Raw genomic sequence first — 20,694 nt, forward strand, 5'->3', positions numbered from 1 at the left:
GGCAGACAACCACGACTCTAGGATCGACCCTGGTTGTGATCTCGTAACAGGTTTCGCTGTAAATATACCACCCTCAACAAAGAAATACACGCGACAAGCTTGTCCCTTGTATTTAGTGTGTGTTGCGGGTCTTTTTTTTTTCTGCGCTAAGTATTTCTCTTCAGTATGCCCCAACCGGGCCGTCAAAAAGTTGTATTAATGCAGCGTAGCTGAACTCGGTCATGACTATCGCCACTGGCGTAGACAGGTCGGTGGAAGAGGCGGGTAGACAGGTCGGTGGAAGAGGCGTTGGAGGCGGAAGCGTTCGAGGCCCGTGTGCTTCGAATTAGGTGCACGTTAAGGAACCCAGGGTGGTCGAAACTTATGCAGCCCTCCACTACGGCGTCGCGTCTTTCATTATCATATCGGGGTTTTAAGACATCATATCTCAGTAGCGATATTGCTAATATTGCTGAATAATTGCTGAAGTGCGAATAACCAAGAAGCCCAGTAAGCTATATAATTAGGCCAAATCTGAATTGGTTTAAGGGTTCCTGCTTGAGGGGTGCACTTTGTACGCAAACTGGCCCACGCCGTGGCTGCTTAGAACGGAGTAGTCTTCGTTGCCAAGACGGCAACGGAAAACCAATGAGATTTTCAAGGTCGGCTGCAGAAAGCTGCAGCTCTTTAAAGAAACTAGACGGTGGTGAATTTAAGGCAGTCGCTTCGGTCCACTCTGAAGCGAAGTACCAGGCGGCATGAAGTTTACGAAACGCGCCATGTAACGAGCATGCTCTGGAGAGCAAGAGTTGCTGCATACCTTTCCTAATGGGTCGAAACCTGTTCTTGTTTTTGTTTGTTTAATTCCGTGCGGTCCTTGTTTAATTCCGATCGTGTCAGAAAAAATGACAGGCTTGCTTTCGTTATTTTAGAGATGTCGCCTAAGAGTCGATTAGAGCCAAGCCAAACACCTCAGGTTGGCACTACAAGAGCACTCGCCGTTTGCCTCTTCAGGGGGGATTTGCTCCGTCGTCCGTCGCGTGGAAATAGTTTCCTCCGGCTCCGGCAGCTAGCCGCGGTGCAGGCGCACACGATTACCCGATGAACTCGCTTATTTGCGGCTCACCGCAGAAAACGACCACACTTCGTCGCTCGGCGTTTAACGAAGCTTTTTTTCTTTCTGTATTTCTTATCCCATGGAAGCTCGTCATGACAAGCAGGTTTTTTTGGTCGTGTCGTGGCATCGAACGTGAAAAATTGAGGCACCTTCGCATTAATTGTGCCCAGGCTGAAGGATTCGGGAAGCTTGGTAGCCTTCTGTGTTTTCACTCGGCTTTCTCTCTATTTCCTTGTATTTCCTTGTTTCCTTCATTTCTATTTATTCCTTGTTCTTTCTTTATTTCTTCCAGTTTCTTGCTCCTCCTATTTTCCTCCTATTCTTCTGCTCTTTTCTTTCGTTCTCTGTGCATTTCTCGCCTGCTTCCTCTTTTTTCATTTTCACACTTGCACGTGGTTTCGCCTCCGTTACGCGACGCTATACGACAGCATACGACATCCCGAACCACTTATTATCATCACCAAGGCGCTTAAAGAGCAAGCGGTATAAGACTTCTTGGCACGAGCGCTCAATAAGCTACAAATGGCTACCCTATAGTCGTACTTTTTGCCTGTTTTACGCCAACGTACGACACCATACGACAGTTCGGGGTCCCTTTAGGGGAAACAAAAGAGGAACACTGACTTGGTTTAGATTGACAAACTGCACAATAACTCGAATGCCAGATGTTTCACTGTGATAAGTTCACTATTAGCGGAGAAAAAAAAAACAAGGTTGAAGTTTTTTTTTTCCTGCTGAAATCTCCGCGCGTAACGTAGGAAATTTCAAAATGTATTTGCAGTATTTTCGTGGCGTTGGCTCCACGAAACTTTCGGAAACTTCGTATTTCGAGTCTGTGGCAACATAAGGAAGCTGCGTACTGAGGTCCAAACAGTTCAAGCACCAGTCGTATACGGTAGGCGCACAGGAGGATGGTGCCGCCTGTGAAAAAAAATGGCTGCATATCCACGTGATGGAGATGATGGAGAGTGGGGCGAAGCATCCATCCGTCCATTTGTTCTTGCTTCCGCCCGTCCATGCGTCCGTCTGTGTGACCGTCCACGCGTCCATCCGCCCGTCCATGCGTGCGTCTGTTCGTGCGTCCACACGTTCATCTGTGCATACGTCCCTGCGTTTGTCCATGCATCCGCCCCTGCGTCCGTCCTGGCGTCCATCTGTCCGTGCAGCCATCCATGCGTCCGTCCATGCGTCTGTCTGTGTGCCCGTTCGCCCATCTAGTCAACACTCCAAGTACCACCATCTCGCATCTTTTCATCGTATATTCCGCATATAGAAGCACCGCTATCCAGCGGACATTCCAAGGACTAAACGAGAGGTGGCACACGCACACTTTCTTACGGCTTGCGCTTCTTGTCTACTTCCCACCTTTACACACCTCGAGTTCATGGTATGTGCTAGTTCACTGTATTCATGGCTATGCGGCCCAACGCTCGCTAAACCTTTCTAAAACCAAGGAGGTTACACCCAGCGAGTATAACGTAGCAACACTTTCTTGTCAGATCGTGCTCAATGTACATGCCAACAGCTGCTAATGGGGATCGCAGCGTGCGCGTTACCTAAAGGCCGAATGCTCCTGTCTCTCATTCCCCCTTAGCAGCCATTAACATGTGCATTGAGCACTATCTTTTATTGTTCAACAACGCACAGAATAAATCTCATACCGGAACCACCATGGAGGTCAAAATCGTAAAGACCACTATTTCGGGTATGTGCCACTGGTGGCTACGTATTACGAGGGACGCCCAAGCCACGCCATAAGGAGCGTCTTAGCGTCTCACGTCGTTGTTAGCGTCTCACGGCGTCTCTGGGCTGGCGGACGCCCGTCATGGCGAGCCAGCCCCCGAAGAAGGCGTTAGCCTTCGACGTAGTCGTCCCCGAGGGGACTAGTCCCGAAGACGTCGTTGACGCGACGTCTTCAATAGTAGGAATCGAAGAAGTATACTGCGTTCAGCACTACGGAGGCCGGAACTACCAAGTTACCGTCAACAGTGAGGCCGCACTGGCCCAAATCGTAGACGCGTCGCACCTTATCATCCGAGGAGAGCGCGTCGCCATCGTACCCCTGGGACCCCAAGTGACCGTCCTGTTCCTGCCGTGCCGCGTACCCAGCGAAGTCCTCGCACAAGCACTCTCTCCCTACGGGAAGGTGCTGCACATCACCAGAGGACTCATGGGATCGCGCCCAACCGTGACCACTGGGACGCGATACGTCCGCATGGAAATGAAGGCTTCGTCACCGGTGCCCAACTACCTCAAGGTCGCGGGCCATCGAGTAACCTGTGACTATAAAGGCATCCAGCGAGTGTGTCGTCGATGTGGAGACAGTGGGCACTTCCGCATGAACTGCACAGCTCCGTTTTGTGGAAGGTGCGGCGTTTATGGCCACGACGGGAAAGGCTGCTCGCTGCCCTGTCGCCGTTGTGGGGACCCGCATGCCACCGTGGCCTGCACCATCAGGCCATCGTATTCCGAGGCGGCATCCAAGGATTTCCCTCCACTTCAACCAGGAACGCCATCTAAGAACAAGTGCGACGATTCGGCAACGCGAGCCGCGGTAACCGACCACGACCAAGGTGTGCCAATCGCAACGCTGCACCAGACGCCCACTGCGTCCCCAACGATTCCGGGCCTGGTACTCCCTCCAGGTACTGAAAACTTAAGTTCCCCGCGTCCCGTGGCCATTTCTGAGGAATCGCAGGCCAAGCCCTCGTCTGACGAAGCGCCTCGTGAGGACGGCGTCTCGGATGGGAATATTGCATCTGAGGCTCCTCGCGTTGCTGCTCTGTCGACAACAAGTTCAGGTGTCATCGAGGAGTCTACTTCTCAAGACGACGACGCCTGCATTAACGAAGACTCCAACAGCACCGCGAGTGAGGCGCCTTTACAAATTGACGAAGACACCAGCCCCAGTGACTTAAGCCAGGACAGTGAAGACGTCTTTGTACCATCCTCGCTCAAAAACCCGGACACGAAACGCCACCGGATAACTACTCGTGACTTGGAAGCCCCCATCAGAGACAGAAGTCCCCTGCGGACTTCGACGCGATCCCGGAGGCCCCGAGCTTCCGGTGGATCGCCTGGCCGGAAAAAATGACTTAGCCACTTGCGGGGCATTGGCTCCCGCACCTGATAAAGGTACCCCTGCATTTGCGTGATTCTATACTATGTTTTCATTTTCCCCATGGCTCTTACTCTAAAAATTATTACTTTTAACGTTCAAGGTTTCCGAAATCCACAAAAACAGGCTGAGGTATTGGCTTTTGCACGTTCAGTGCACTGTGATTTGCTGTTCCTGCAAGAAACAAATTTTTTCAAGCTTTCTGATGTACTCGCTTTCAAGCGCGCGTTCAATTTTGATTGTTTCTTTTCGTACGCCAGCACGCATTCGACTGGCGTCGGAGTCGTTATTTTTAACCGAGGTCTTTTACGTGATCATCATGTTTCCTTCGATGCCTTCGGACGCGTGCTGGCGTTCGACTGCACTTTTTTTTCGTTAAGAATAAGATTTGTTGCCGTGTATGCCCCAGCGGCACGCGAGAACTCAAACGCGTTCTTCCAATCTCTTGATGCGTTTCTTTTAAATTCCCGACATGTGGTACTTTAGGGGATTTCAATTGTGTCTTAGACTCACGCGCAGACGTTCGAGGTCCGGGTCGCGGCCGGTCAAACTGAATGCCAGAGAACTCGAACGTCTAGTGCAGCAATTGGCATTGAGTGACATTCATCAAATTGTGCATGGCAGTAATTATGCCTATACTTGGCGTCGAGCAGCGTCGAGCAGCCGAATTGATCGCGTGTATGCATCCCCCAATCTCATTACCTACGTTCACGACACCGGGGTAATGTCATTGCCACCGACACCGGTGTACATTAGCGACCATCGGCCGGTCATGTTATCTCTCCGCCTGCCAGCGGGGACGCTGACGGTTCACAGACCATGGCGTCTCGATTGCCGCGTCCTCCAGGACTCTCAGGCTACGGAGAAATTATCCCGAGCGTTACGCGCATCGCTTATAGGGGCCGATGTAGCTGATTGGGATCGCCTCAAAGAACAGTGGCGGCATCATTGCAGTGCGTCGGGCAGAGGACTTTGCACCCGTATGTCGAAAGATGCGTCATTGTTAATCCAGAAGATACGCATTGCCAATCGAGATCCCAGTCCTTCCACTGTAATGCGGGCATGGCAAGAGGAGCTCGTTGAACGGTACCAGCGTATTATGCGCGCTTCTTCACTCTCGGCTGCAGCTTGGCGCTGTAGACGTGCACCCTGTGCGCACCCTGAGGTGCTAAGGTATGCACGCAGAGCTCTGCTTTGTCCACCAGGCTCGCCTGCCCACTCGCTGAACTCTATCACCCCAGCTGCTGCGGGTACGCGCGACTCTCAGGAATTCACTCAACACTTTGAGTCAATAGCTAAATCTGGTGCTAATGTCTGTTACCCAGGATCCGTTTCTTCGCATCCTCTGCTAACAGATTTACCTCATGATTCCAACATGTCAAATGACGTCCTCCTATCACCGCCATCCGATGACGAAATCAAAGGTGCATTAGACGCAATGAAAAAGGGATCGGCCCCAGGGCCTGACGGACTACCTGCAGAGTTTTATGTACAGTTCTGGCCTATCATTGGTCCAACTATGTCACGCGTCATTCGCAAGTGTTTCCAAGATATTACACTTCCAACTTCTTTCCACAAAGGCCGTATAACACTAGGTCCCAAGAAAGACCCAATGTCTACGCGACCAGAAGATTGGCGCCCTATTACCCTGCTCAATGTAGATTACAAGCTCTTGGCTAACATTTTGGTGCGCCGAATCAGTCCATTTCTTGCAACATTAATCGCTCCCCACCAGGTCTGTTCTGTTCCGGGCCGAGAAATACACGCCCATACGTGGTTAACGCGTGACATCATTCAATACACCATTAGCCGATGTGCGCAAGGACTGTTGGTTTCATTAGATCAAGAGAAAGCTTTTGATTTCATAGAACATGGCTACATACTAAATGTTTTACATGCATACGGATTCCCGGATAAGTTCATTGACCTTATCAACGTGATGTACACTAATTTAGAAAGTACCCTTTACTTAGATTCCCGTGAGAGTCACGCATTTAGAGTCACGCGTGGGGTCCGTCAAGGGTGTCCCCTCTCCCCAGTGTTATTTATCCTTGCATTAGAGCCCTTCTTAAGGGCCGTTGAACATCACCCGCAGATTCGTGGCTTACCTCTACCCGGTAGCACTCAAGTAAAAGTCGCTGCATATGCAGATGATATCACTCTATATGTACATAATGAACAGTCGCTGCAGCATGCTCTTGATACATTCCATGATTTCGGTATTATCTCCGGTGCAAGGTTAAACTTTTCTAAAAGCCAGTATTTTTTCATTGGCAACCCCAGTGGTCGCATCAACATCACGTCGCCTTTACAGTGGTCTCCTGAGATTTCAATACTCGGAGTTACTTTCACTGTATTTGGTATACAGGATAGCATCTGGTCATCCGTTGTACAAACTCTTCTAAATGATATCAAAGCAGCCAGGCACTTCGAATTCCCCCTCTTGGAACGCCGATACTTAACTCAAACGGTGTACCTAGGAAAATTTTGGTACCTTTGCCATTCTGTTAAACCACCGCTCCACGTCTGCAGGAAAGTGCAAAGCTGCATCAGTTCATTTTTTTGGTCTGGTGGCACAGAATTGTTATCGCGTCCAGCGTTAGCTCAACCGCGAGATCAAGGCGGTTTTGCATTCCCCGACGTTTCCGTCGCGGCTTCTACATTGTGCCTCCGCACTCTATTGCGAATACTAAGCAATGATGACATACCCGCTCAGACACTGGCTCGCTACCATCTGGGGCCATCACTACGTGTCTTCTTGCCGGATAGCCAAACAAACAAAGGTCCCCAATCAACTGAATTACCACCTTTGTATCGAGCCCTTCTGGCATTTCACCGACGTTTGGAAGCTACGTGCCCAGAGATAGAGGTGGCCGATTCTAAAGTGGTGGACACAATGGCCGCCCTTCTACGGCCCCTGGTGCCCCAGCATCGTCAATCTGTATTGAACCGCGCTTGGAAACCAATAACTGCCGCAGTGTTGCCAGGGCATCTCAGAGACTTTGTCTGGAGGCTGGGCTGGGGCTTGCTCCCCACGCGAGATCGGTTGCAGCGATGGCAGGTGGTTCGCACTTCCACTTGCCCCAACTGCGTCATGGTAGAGACCAATCGACATGCGACGTTTGAATGTGTGGTTTCCCGCCTTTTTTGGCGTGCGGTTAATGCTGGTTTTCGGGGACAGGGTGTGCGAACTTTCGTGTCCAACGGCCGATTTCCGCGTAGCCGCTTCTCCGCTCTCTTAATAGTTGCCGGGCTTTTCAGCCTTTGGAGAAACCGATGTGAGGCCGTAGCTGCCAATTGCCGCCGGCGTGCTTTGTGGCCGATACTGGGGAGAATGAGACGAGAGATCCTCGCGTTCCTCTCCGAAGAGCTTTTCTTCCTCGGGGAGCAAGAGTTTCTGCGGCATTGGTCATGCCCTTTTGTCAAGGTGGAACACGAAAGGATACAACTCATTTTTCGACCGACTTGGTGCTAAGCAGCGCCCGTTGAGTTGTTATATATGATTTCATTTGTTACAAATTGTGTTTTATTTGGATCTATTGTATCGTTATACCCATGTATCGTGATATCACATTGAATTTTTGTGTACATGTATGCCAACATAATCATGCATATTAGAGCAAATGTCTTCACTGTGACGTAGTGATGTTAGTCGTGAAATATAGATGTGCAGAAGTGTATGTGCCCTGTTGCTGGAATGGTATGAAGCCTTTGTGTTCTGTACATGCTGTGAATAAACTTTTTCTAAACAAGGAGCTTCGCCCCTAAAAGAAACGTCGCGAAGAGAGAAAGAGAAATAACAAAGTGGGTAACGATTTAGAATACAGAGTACTCTTCTATGGGAGAGCTTGAAGCCGTCCCGCGGAGATTTTGATCCGCTTTGCAAATATGTTCGTGGGGGGGGGGGGGGTTAGAAAAAGTGGGGAACGATTTAGAGCACAAGGTACTCTACTATGGTAGAGCTTAAAGCCGTCCCTAAGAATGAAAGGGGGGGGGATTAGAAAAGGGGGTAACGATTTAGAGTACAGGGTACTGTACTATGGGAGAGCTTAAAGCCGTCCCGTAAGAGTAGACACACAAGTCCAAACGCTACGGCAGAAGCAATGCATCTCTCAATGTGCCGTTGAAGCACTGGTGAAAGTTAGCGCCAGACAGCATGAAGCATAACCCTCAAATCTGCGCCCGTCGCATGCGCATTTGTATGCGCCGTTTTCTGATAACCGATATTCCAACGACCATGCATTTGCCGGTGATCAGCCAGTGATGATGTGGCAATCTAATCTTTTATTCAGATCACTTGTCATTTTACGCTGCCACATTTTATTGCCGTCTTCATTGATGCGAGCGCATGAACTGCCGTTGTTACCTGTATCAACTGAAGTGCTGCGCTGCTAAGCACGTGGACGAAGGTCGAATTCCCGGCTTGAAGAAGTAATGAGGAAAGTGGGGGAACGTTACTAAATGCGAATATCTATCTATCTATCTATCTATCTATCTATCTATCTATCTATCTATCTATCTATCTATCTATCTATCTATCTATCTATCTATCTATCTATCTATCTATCTATCTATCTATCTATCTATCCGCCTACGACTTCTAGCTCTCCTGGCCGTTTCGATACTGGGATCTGTACCAAAATTGGTATGCCATAACATGACTGTATGACGAGCATAAGTGACTAGTCAGAACATGACAATCTTTACATGTATGTCATGAATGTCACGATTTACATGTCATGGTCTCGCTGCTCTTACGGTGGTTTCGTTCATACGACATATTGCAAAACTGGTATTGTATGACATGACTGCATGGCAAGCATAAGTGCCAGGCCCTCACGTGGAAATTATGACATGCATGGCATAAAAGTCATGTCTGCACGTCACGTTCATGGTGCTCTCGTGGTCGTTTCGCTAGCTTGACATATGCCAAAATTGGCATTACGTGACGCGAACGGACGACGAAGGTAACTGACAGGTCCAAACATGATAATCATTACATGCGTATCATGTAAGAACATGACTACACGCGAGGCTCATGATATACGCTCGCAACTATTTCGCTAGCTTCCTATATACCAAGTTTGGTGTAACTTGACGTGAATGAATGACGAAGGTATATGACCGGTGCAAACATGATAATGGTGACATGCGTGTCATGTAAGAACATGGCCACGTACCACGTCACGATGCGTTCCGCTAGCTTCACATGCACTAAATTTGGTACTACGTGACGTAAATAGGCGACAAAGGTAAATGGCGCGTCCAAACCTTATAATCATGACACGCGTGTCATGTAAAACGGGACTACATGCTACGCTAATGGCGCGTCCATGGCCGTTTCGCTAGCTTCGCATATACTAAGTTTGGTATTACGTGACGTGAATTGACGACGCATACAAATGCCAGGCGCAAACACGATACCCATGACATGATTGATTTGATAGATATGTGGGGTGTAACGTCCCAAAACCACCATATGATCATGAGAGACGCCGTAGTGGAAGGCTCTGGACATTTCGACCACCTGTGATTCTTTAACGTGCACTTAAATCTGAGCACGTGGGCCTCAGCGATTTCGCCTCCATCGAGAATGCAGCCGCCGCAGCCGGGATTCGATCCCCTGGCCTGCGGGTCAGCCGCCAAGTACCTTAGCCGCTATAGACCACTGTGGCGGGGCTAATCATGTCACGGAATCATGTACCGCGTAATTTACGTCCACCTCGTAACGTTGTGCCGATTTTAATGTGACATATCTACCTTCCTCTTTTGTGCTTCGAATATCATCGATTCCCGCGGTAAGTGGGACCCGCCAATTTTGTTTTAGTTCTTTCTCTCATAAACTGAAATAAATTAAAAGTGGACGAAAAAATTCACAGCATATCCACGGACTGAATGATGCTTGGTGGGGCGAAGCGTCCACCAGTCCGTCCATGCATCCGTCCGTCCATTCGTTCCTGCTTTCGTCCGTTAGTGCGAAGTCCGTGCGTGCATGCGTTCGTCCTTCCGTGCGTTCGTTACCCGTGCATCTGTCTGTCTCTCGGTCCCTCCGTCCACGCGTCCGTCCATTCGTCCGTCTGCTTGTCCGTCTATCCGTCCGTCCATCAGCTTGTACGTCTATCCATCCGTCCATCAGCTTGTCCGTCTGTCCGTCCGTCCATCAGCTTGTCCGTCTGTCCATCCTTGCGTCTGTCCATCCTTGCGTCTGTCCATCCGTCCGTCCTTCTACCTAGCAAACAAGTACCGCCATCTCGCATGTTTTCATCCTCTATTCATCATATAGAAGTACCGTTATCCAGTGGACATTCAAAGGACTAAACGAGAGGTGGCCACCTACTACTACGACTAATTTTACTACGACCAATACTGCTGCTGCTGCTGCTACTACTACTACCAATACTGCTTCTGCTGCTACTGCTGCTGCTTCTGCTGCTGCTACTGCTGCTGCTGCTGCTGCTGCTGCTGCTACTGCTGCTGCTGCTACTGCTACTGCTACTGCTACTACTACTACTACTACTACTACTACAACATACATCGTGGACGCACGACCCACGGCATAAGAAGCTTCGCACCTAAAACTACCCGTTTCGCCCGTGGGATCCGGTCTTACAACCTCCCAGTCACGCGTGCAATGCTAGATCATTGGAGCTACAACGGGGTTCACTCCGTCGTGCCCTTTTTTTTGTAGGGGGGTGTATGATTGCTTAATACGTGGGAGTTTTGGTCAGCACCAACTTTTTTAGGTTGCAAGTGGCGCTGGGAAGAGAGAAAGTAAAGAAAGAAAAAAAACGAAAGAATGAAAAAAAGTAAGTAGTTACGTCAGGGACGCCCTCATCTAACTTCGTTTGCTCCTATTTTCCCCTGGCACAAGCACTCTTAAACTGTTCTTTTGCGCTCTTCCTCACCTTTTTTTTAATGATATGATATATAAGAAGATGTTGGCGCACAAGTGACTGTGGCCAACGCTCTCTTCGGTGCCTCTGTACGATACACGGCGCGGTACATCCACATTAAGACGAGGGCAAAAAAGTGGCCTCCGTCATCGGCTCCGGCAACACGCGCCGTTTCTCAGCATCTAGGCGTGCTGCTAGAGGTGATCATGGAGGCCAGTACACATATTGCTATATGTGGTAATTTGCGAGCGGTTTCTGAGTTTAGAAAAAGTGGGTAACGATTTCTAGTACTTGGTACTCTACTATGGGAGGTGTATTCGAGATTTTGACTTTCATCCTGAGCTTGCGGAGTCTTCTTAGACCCGAGGCGCGGTATCTTAGCCTGAACCTAACATGACGCTCTGCTCAGCACTGCAGGAGCTTCTCTCCCAATGAGCTGCACATTGTACATCGTCGTAAATATCGCATCACGAGTTAAACGTATTTGTGATGCGACATTACTTTTATTCGCACATTATACTCGTCTCGGCGCGTCACCAAAAACAAACAAAAAGAAAGAAAAACGTTTCTAAACGCACTTCTCACCCTCACTCACATTCCGGTTATTGAATCCAGTCGATCGAAATTCGCGATATGGTGCTAGCTATGACGTGTCCATAAAAGAAAAAAAGAACTGTCACACTTAGACCAAGAAATGGATTAATTGAACCTTGATTTCAAAGGCGAGGGCTGCTCTGGGCCACAGTTTGGAAATAAGTGAGGAAGGAATTGTTGGGTGTACATCGTAAGCATATTAAACTAACATAGGTTCGTGTTCAGCCGTTTTAAGTGCGAATGCACTTTATAGGCGACCCTGAATCCGCCGTCCGCCTCCTCCTCTCTGCTAGCAACGGCGCGAGGAGCGGAGAGGAGCGTCTGTAGCAACGGCGCAGCAACGTCACACACCACGTGATTGTGCGCTCTCGGCTCCGGTTGGCCGGGATGCGCGTGGGGTCGCCGGCATGGCTCGCTCGAGCAGAGCGTTAGCAGCACCCGGCGCCAGTTGGTCGAGGCCATAGAGTTTCCCACAATACTTACTAGAGGGAACTCTGGTGCTATAGTGTCTATGGAAGCTGCAACACACGGCGCTTCAGTGAGCATGGGAATGATGGGCAGTACACACATTTGTCTAATTTTCGTACTTCTGGCCTGCTTTTGGCTCCGTGTGTATTCGTGTGACTTGAAGCTGTTTTTTTATGAAAACATAAATTAGCAAATGTTCACCGTTTGCGCTTCTCAACCTTATTCTTTTAGGCTTACCAATTTGAATCTAGTCACTAAGTTCAAAAGGGTTCAATCTTTCTTTCAAAACAAAACCGTAACCAGCAATAAACGAAGACGCAAGTACGAAGACTAGGCAAATGTGTGTACTACCCATCATTCCCATGGTCGCTGAACGATCGCAGCGCCAGAGTGTTCTCTAGTTTGGGAAACTCTATGGTCGAGGCCACCTTGAGCACGGCGCAGTAGAGCAACCCGTGCTGGTCGACCAACCGCACGTGCTCGAGCCGGACCACCGGAAGGTGCTCCAGCGTGGCAGAGTCTCCCTGGGCGCGGCAGGCGGTGCGCAGACGCCGCTGACGGCGTTGCTGCTCGGCCTGTGCATTCGCACTTAACCATGTTCGCCCTCGGGGAAATGCTTGGGAGTTTTTTTCAGTATAGCTTTCGTGGAGTCGCTCGCACGCGAGATAACTGACCCCTTTCGCGCCCTTAGAAATTTGGCCACGGGACGACTTTGAGCTCTCCCATGGTAGAGTGAATAGTACTCTGAATCGTTAGCCACGTTTTCGAAACACGAACAAAATCTGCCGAAGTGTATGTGCCCATTGCTGGAATGTTATGAAACTTTTGTTTTTTGTACATAGTGTAAATAAACTTTTTTCTAAACACAAACAAGCCCCTTATACTATAGCATAAGTCTCTAGTGCTTTTTTGCGCTTCATTACAATATAGCGTGACGCCTGCGTTCATGTCTTTACGTGACAGGTTTTGGGTGTGTTTTTTTTCTCGCGAGAAAGCAGAGCGAGCCCAAATGAGGTGGTGTATATCTGCTCTGCATAATTCTTGGCAATGTGGGCATCGAGTAAAATTGTACAGTCTTGTCTGGCTCGGATTCATTTGTCAATATACATGTGGGAAAGACCTGTCTAGCTTCTAGCACGCAATAATGTTATTTTCCTTCCTTCCTGCTAACCAGTCCAATGCGGTGATCTTTCTTTCTGTCTCTCTGTGTTGGTTGGTTGGTTTACAGGCCGTAATGGCACACAAAAAAACTAAGGCTATCATGCGTAAAACACAAGGTATAAGTTGTGTCAGAAGTTGGGTCTCCTCAATGAACCCCTGTTTGAGCAAAGGCCCCGCGGTATCATCTTAAGAGTAACAACTTCGTCCTTACTTCTTATCAACAATGAGAAAGTGGATTAGGTAAACAAGAATGTTTAGCTAATACACAGTGATAATCTAACGTTTTCCAAGAAGCCATCCTTCTATAAGAAGCTTCTAAATAAATAAAGTGTGAGTGAGTGAGTGAGTGAGTGAGTGAGTGAGTGAGTGAGTAGTCAGAGAGAGAGAGAGCGAGCGAACACGTTCTGTGCACGCATTCGTGTAAACAAGACAATGTGCTTCAGCGACCACCACAACGACGCTGATTGCGCGCGATGAGAGAACCATCTCGCAAAGACATGTGCTAGCTTCCCTGTGCGTTTGTCGCGCACAGTCGTTCACTCCTCGCCTTCTCTCGCGAGACTTCGTTCATTCGCATCGAGGCGTCATCATCAGTCAACAACCGCCGGAGTACGCTCATCTTTTTCACCACCTTCTCATTGTTCCTTTTTTTACTACACCTCCAGCAGCCATTTGTCGTCCCTCGTCATCAGGTTCATCGTCGTCGTCTTGCGTGGTACGTCCTCGAAACGTCCCCTGCACGTCGGGACGTTCTTAGTTGACCCTACCTGTACTCGTTTCCGCTTTTGGGAGCGCGTCGAGCTACAAACGTGAAAGACGCGTTCGTGAATTGACGGTGTGGGAAATAGAAGAAGAGGGGGAAAAGGGGGGGGGGGAGTGCTCGCGACGCTGGTGACGTCACCCGGCAAAACGCAGACCTCCGGCGGTGCCGAGGCTTCATGGGAACGGTGACGGGCTCCGCCTTCATAAAATGCTGGCAAGACGGTAGCATTGCCATTTCGCGTGTCCGTGGTCGGGGGCGTGCAAAATATTCCCAGACTACAAATACGAATGGCTGGTCACGCGATCCGAGACTTTTATATTCTATATTGTCGATATTATTAGTTTTGATTAGAGTGGTGGATTAAAGAGTGGTGGATGAAAAGTTATAGGCTACATTAGAGCCCTTTGTCCCAATACAATGGTCAAAATGTTCATCAACCCGTGTCCTTATATATAGGCGTGCGTGTAAACATATGAATGTCGAACGAACTAAAATGCATTGGGGCTACAAAATAAATAAGTGATAAAAATTCACGATTGATCATTGCATCAGATTCACGACACAAAGTTGGTAAAATTGGCACATCACATACAATTAACTTACTATCTCTACTCAGACTCATTTTGTTGTACCTAGCAAATAAATGAGACCAAGAAAAAAAACTTTTTTCAATTTTTCACTATCAGTAAGAAGCTCGAAAATCGAATGATTTCAGTGCTAAAGCCTTTTTTTTTAAAGTAATTTTGCTATATAACATAGAGTGACTTTTTCACCTTGCGTACGTTAACCTACCTTCGATGCTATATACTACAGTTATAAATTCTGGACACCCCTAGCACAATAATATCTCGGTTTTAACGTGCCAAAGTAACGATATGATTATGAGGGTGCCATATTGAAGGGTGCCAGAAATTTCGACAACCCTGGAGTTCTCTAAATAGCACTGGCACCACTGGCACAGGTACGTGCAGCAATTCATTTCCATCTAAATTCAACTACCGCAGCTAGAATCGAACCCGCGACCCAGAAGTCAACAGCCCAGCACCCTCAGCGCTACACCAATGCAGCTTACGATAACCCTAAGCCTCTTCTAGCTAGACAGCGTTCTCATAAATTGCACTCGTCGAGGCAGGCACATCACATTCGATTGCATGGTCAACTGGAGGCGGGGAAGGCTCTATAGCTACGTCACGAAATTCTGCCGAGTCTCGTATCACAGGAAGCGCTGCTGACCCCTGTAGCACACGACCAAAGACAATGGGGGAACAGGGAGCGGCGATTTGATGTAGGCCAAATGCCCATTGCTACTGCACTTTCGGGCCCGTTCCCACGATTCGCCGATAACGTATATACGAACGAATGGTCACGCCGAACAAATACCGGTGTATTCAGAACGAGTGGGAGGGAAGGAGGACATCCTAATGCGATGCGGTATATAGTTTTGTGACTGAGACAGACGGAATGAAAATATAGTTTACCATTCTTGGAAGGAGCGCTAACGGAAGGCGCGCGGACACACGTACGGAAGCGATCTACGTACCATCTGTGGGACATATATATGCTCTCCTTGACTCCGTGCTCAATACCGCTACCCTTCGAAGAATAAATTTCGCATTCACCCAGAAAAAAGCCAGCCCTCTTATCATTGTTTAAAAGAACTTTTTGTTGGGCTAGCTGAGGCATCTTAATGCAGGAATGGTTAACCAGATAAACTTCAACCGCGTGCCCCGCCGCGGTGGTCTAGTGGCTAAGGCACTTGGCTGCTGATCCGCAGGTCGTGGGATCGAATCCCGGCTGTGGCGGCTGCATTACCGGTGGTGGCGGAAATGTAGGGCCATGTGCTGAGATTTGGGTGCACGTTAAAGAACTCCAGGTAGTCGAAATTTCAGGAGCCCTCCACTACGGCGTCTCTGATAATCATATGGTGGTTTTGGGACGTTAAGCCCCACAAACCAATCAATCATCGAACTTCAACCGCGATTTTCTCCGCTGTATAATTATGAACCTATGAGAGGGAAACTTGCGCCATTAGAAAGGTCAGGGTGCAGTATATCAATCTAAACCATGTTATTGTATCTCTTCATAGTGTCACTTCACAACAAAGTATAAATCACTCCAAGCCCGCCATATACGAGTAGGAGAGAAACACGGGGGAAGGGGGGAGGGGCTTTAGCACAGTCTTTGCATTCTGATCGTAAGGACCTCAGGCAAAACGGTTGGAAGGAACGAGGGAGTGAGTGGCCACTGTGGTGAAGCTTCGCTCCCAGAGACCTCTGCGCACGCTTATGGGCCCCACTTCTTCCCTATTCAAGGTATCTTCATCTCTTGAAGCTTTCGTGCAACAATGCATGCAACCCGAACGAAAAGACAAGAGCGAGATATATGCATGTAGTACATCGTGCAGGTCACTGTGGGGCTTCCGGGTCACAGCAACAGTGCTGGTTAGGATTACTCCCGTTTGGACAATGCTGCACGTGTGGTCACGTGATCAAGCAGTGGTACGAAGTCTATAGCTCGTTGTGCCCTGGGTGTGTATCACGTAAATTGAAGTAATTCATTGCAGTGAAAGCCCTTAAAACTCACAGGCCCCTTACGCATCCGTTTAAAACTACTCGAAGACGAAAGCCAGCCTTGTTTAAAAGACGATAGTCTTTCTTGGGGACCTTCGCAAATATTTTGGTCTGTCTGACTGTCTGTACATTTGTATGTTTGTCACGTTGCCCCGAAACGGCACCATGCGATACTCCAAACGGCCGACCCCATCCGCAGCGCCCACCAATAATGCTCAAGGTTTAGCGTTCATACTTGTGCGATTGTCAATTAAAAAACAATTATTGCGCACATCTCAGGCACCATAACAACACGTCAATATTCTGTATGTGTGTTTTTACTAGAAAAGGCATACATAATTTTAAGGACCATAGCGGTTATCACGCTGCGCTGACGATGCAACGCTTGCACGAAAAGGCGAGCGTTTCCAACGCTTCGCTAAGACGGCACGGTGGTGGCACCGATCCGTCGCCTTGCGTTCTACACCTTTGAGATGGGCGAGCACGCCGCACACTTCATTTTGAGGATAACTGCTAGATGACGCTCATGTCTCACGTGTGACGTGACTTGATGCGCTCGTTCGCTTCCTCTGCACGCTCGAGCACAACGCAGTGCCTTAATTCAGAATACCATTCCCCAATTTTTGTTGCGCAGAACATCAAATGAACGTTTTATTCACTTTCTCCAGACGCAAGATTATCGTCTTTCGACGACATTGATTGATTGATTTGTGGGTTTTAACTTCCCAAAACCACCATATGATTATGAGAGACGCCGTAGTGGAGGGCTCCGGACATTTAGAACACCTGGGGTTCTTTAACGTGCACCCAAATCTGAGTACACGGGCCTACAACATTTCCGCCTCCATCGGAAATGCAGCCGCCGCAGCCTGGATTTGATCCCGCGACCTGCGGGTCAGCAGCCGAGTATCTTAACCACTAGACCACCGTGGCGGGGCCTCTTTCGACGACATTTGCAGTGTAACACGCAGATAAGGGGCCATTTTTTTTTCCTTGGCCGATGAACAGACCCACCAGCTCCACCGTCTTCCGAAAAGCTTTCTGCACTTAACGTGGTTTTTGTATGGCCTGCGTGATCACACCACCTTGGACCAAGTGATGTCATGCTATGACGTCGTAATATGATGTTACAGTGACGTCACAAATCAGGTGATCAGTAACGTCATGATGAAATCGTTAGGTAGGTTCACTATAACTTCACAGATGACGTCCGTCGTCATGTCATGACGTCCTCACATGATCATTATTCTTCACAGCACTCGCGTTGCTTACGACGGTGTCAGGCTTTCGCTTTGACAACAACATGACAATAGAAACGAACGCACAATGACATCACAAGCGTCGTGTAACAACTGGTTTCGTTTTCTCCACACCATGCCTTCGCAGTTTCAAGTCGGTGCTTGTGATGTCGTTGTGTGTTTCTATCTTATTGTCCCGTTTTATTCGCGCTGTGCTTTTGAAAAACTGAACGAACTCACCCAAATCAAGCTCTTACTGCATCTATGTTAGAGATGCTCAGACAGCCACCGACACAAACTTTGACTGTAGGATCAAAACACCCGGAAGAAAGACCGCAGTTAACTAAGTCAAATTATTTAGGAAGACAGCTTGCTGAACCAGCTCGCAACACACTTTCTTTTGGAGAACTGAGCAATAAAAGTCAAACACATAAAAATGTTTCCATGCCTTCCTTCCTTTTTGTTTAGTTTGCTTTGCACTTTAAGCTGACCGAAAAAAAAAGTATCTCTTTCCTTGCTAACATTCTTTTTCATATGATAACCATCTCGTGCCACACTTTTGCCTGAAGCAACACCGGCACCACTGATTTCGTAAAAAAAAAATTAAAAATCCGGCATCGAAGTGACTTGCAGTGGCGTGCAGAATTTAAATTAGCGATGTTATCGTCATGTAGGAATGCAACCACTGTAGTACGTTTAGATTCGAGGAACGGCACAGTGGCTAGAACAAACTGTTCTTGAAGTGACCTCTCCGTGTATCTGCTTTCTTCTTTACGCATGCGGGCGTTTCTGGCTGAATGCCACGGTATTCATAATCCATTAATCTGGTTGAACGTATTGATCCCATTAAGTTACGCCTGCTCCGTCAATCTTTAGTATTTATAAGCGCACGTAGTAACTGTGCTAGTGTTTATGAAAATACAGATGTTAAACGCGTTGAAGAAGTATCAGCGTGAATAGCTTGATACAGCTGCGCACCATCTTTGCGCTTTGTCTTTCGTATCACATCTGCGCTCGGGCAAACGCGCCGCGGATTCTTAATTGATCAGATTATAACGTAAAATACTTTTGAAAGCCTTACCGCTGACAATCCAGGTGTCTTCGGCATGCACAGCAGTGGCGCAGAAGATTTGGTCGATCGCCAACACGTCTTTTTTTACGACACACCTGCGGCTAGACGATACGTAGCTGTCGTGCTTCTGCAACTTATCGAAGTACCGCCCTAATGTCGTTAGGCTTAGGCTGGATGCCTCGTACATTTCGTTGTTCTTCGGAGGAGATTCTCACTTTCACCGACACGTCGGCCCTCGAGCCCACACGACACAACTTTCACGCCACTGTTGTCGTAACGCGTCAAGTTCGCGGTGGCTTCAACGCTGCCTTCACAGGCCTTTTACAAAACGGAGCCGTGGACGGTGTCGCAGCACGATGTCAATCTTGCTTCAGTCAGTGAAATGTTGCTGCCCCGTACGCCGTTCTCGCAAAATCACGTGCTACCGTGGCCAGCGTGTGGCTTCTGGTGTACATGCTTACGTACTTAGCATTTTTAGTTTCTAGCATTTGGCCGCGCCAGGTTATCTTATCGAAGTTCAAACCGAAGCGTTAGCTTCCCTCTTTTTTCTTGTCTATGCCGCGCAGGATATCTGATCTGATATGGACAGCGTTTCACTCTGCCCCCGCGGCAGGAATGTAATGTCACTGCCGCTGGATCAAAAAAAAAAGGTTCTTTTTTAAGTAGTGACCGAGGGAACATCTACCCTGTGGCTCTCGTCACGATACTACTGTCATGTTTATGCGGCGGTTCCACGAGAGAAAACGTGAACGTAAAAACGAACGCAGAACAGCGCTCCATGTACACGTCGCTCGGTTTGCTGTTCCGTCAACACTTGCGTTTTCCGTGAGTTTATGACGGAGCACAAGTTCGTTCCAATAAAGTTTTGCTTGCTCAATGAACCCTGCATCGTTTATGGCTACGTGACAATATTCCTGCGCCCGCGTTGGCAGCAAGGCGAAAGTAATTCCCGACAAGTATCTCTAATTAGCTTTCTCTCATCTCGCATCTTGCCGCAAAGGCTTCCCTCTACGCACGACCAGGCCTCTCTCCTGGCTGCGTTAGCCTATACGGAACTACCGCTGTGTACACAACACAGGTTGTAGCCCTCGGGCCACCGCCCGTTGAGTAATGGCGCACAGGTCGTGACGACGCTCGCTGCGTCGTCGGCGGGTTTTCTGATCTTCTTCTCTATACCTTATCTCTCGTCTGCTTTCACCCCTCTACGTCGCTTATATACTTCTACCTTCGTTCGTCTGCTTTCTTGCTTTCTCGTCTGCTCTTCGCCTCCTTACTTTTTGCCTTCCTTCCTGCTTCGTTCGTCTGTTTTCATCTTCGTATTTTTTCGTCTGCTTCCTCTTCCTCTCTTAACGTCTGCTTTCGCTGCGGCCTTCTTCGTCTGGTACCGACCATCCCCAATCACGACGTAGCATCGCGCTCACGCACGCTTAATGATTATTGCGCCACCATTGCCGGAAAAGTTCGCGTGGCCTCTCCGCTATAGGCGTGAAGCAACAGTTGCGGGAGATATAGCGTGTACGTACTTACACGTCTGTACTGCAGGCGTGAATCTCTCGCCGCTTTTCAGATGCTTTATTCGAAAAATTCTTATTTTTACAGAGAATCTGTTTATGTTTGGACGAAACAAAACTTCTGTCCGTCCCATCTGCAACCCCCCCCCCCTTTTTTTTTACAGAAGAGATATTAGCACGTGTGCCACAGAAATTGGGAAAGCCCAATCA

At 48.5% G+C, this 20,694-nt stretch overlaps 2 protein-coding genes across 2 annotated transcripts in view; one reads left to right on the top strand and one right to left on the bottom strand.

The window, feature by feature from the left end:
- The window catches only part of LOC119164927 (uncharacterized), a 423,059-nt gene extending 403,644 nt beyond the window's left edge, over positions 1-19,415 (bottom strand). The window contains exon 1 of the mRNA XM_075873329.1: positions 18,983-19,415. Within this exon, the coding sequence (XP_075729444.1) occupies positions 18,983-19,009 (27 nt within the window). The 5' untranslated portion in view covers positions 19,010-19,415. The remainder of the gene's footprint in view (positions 1-18,982) is intronic.
- The window catches only part of LOC119163610 (uncharacterized), a 154,362-nt gene that overhangs the window by 45,342 nt on the left and 88,326 nt on the right, over positions 1-20,694 (top strand). The gene's annotated exons all lie outside the window — the stretch shown is intronic.

Source organism: Rhipicephalus microplus, chromosome 9 (assembly GCF_043290135.1).
Source record: "Rhipicephalus microplus isolate Deutch F79 chromosome 9, USDA_Rmic, whole genome shotgun sequence".
Lineage (NCBI taxonomy): Eukaryota > Metazoa > Arthropoda > Arachnida > Ixodida > Ixodidae > Rhipicephalus > Rhipicephalus microplus.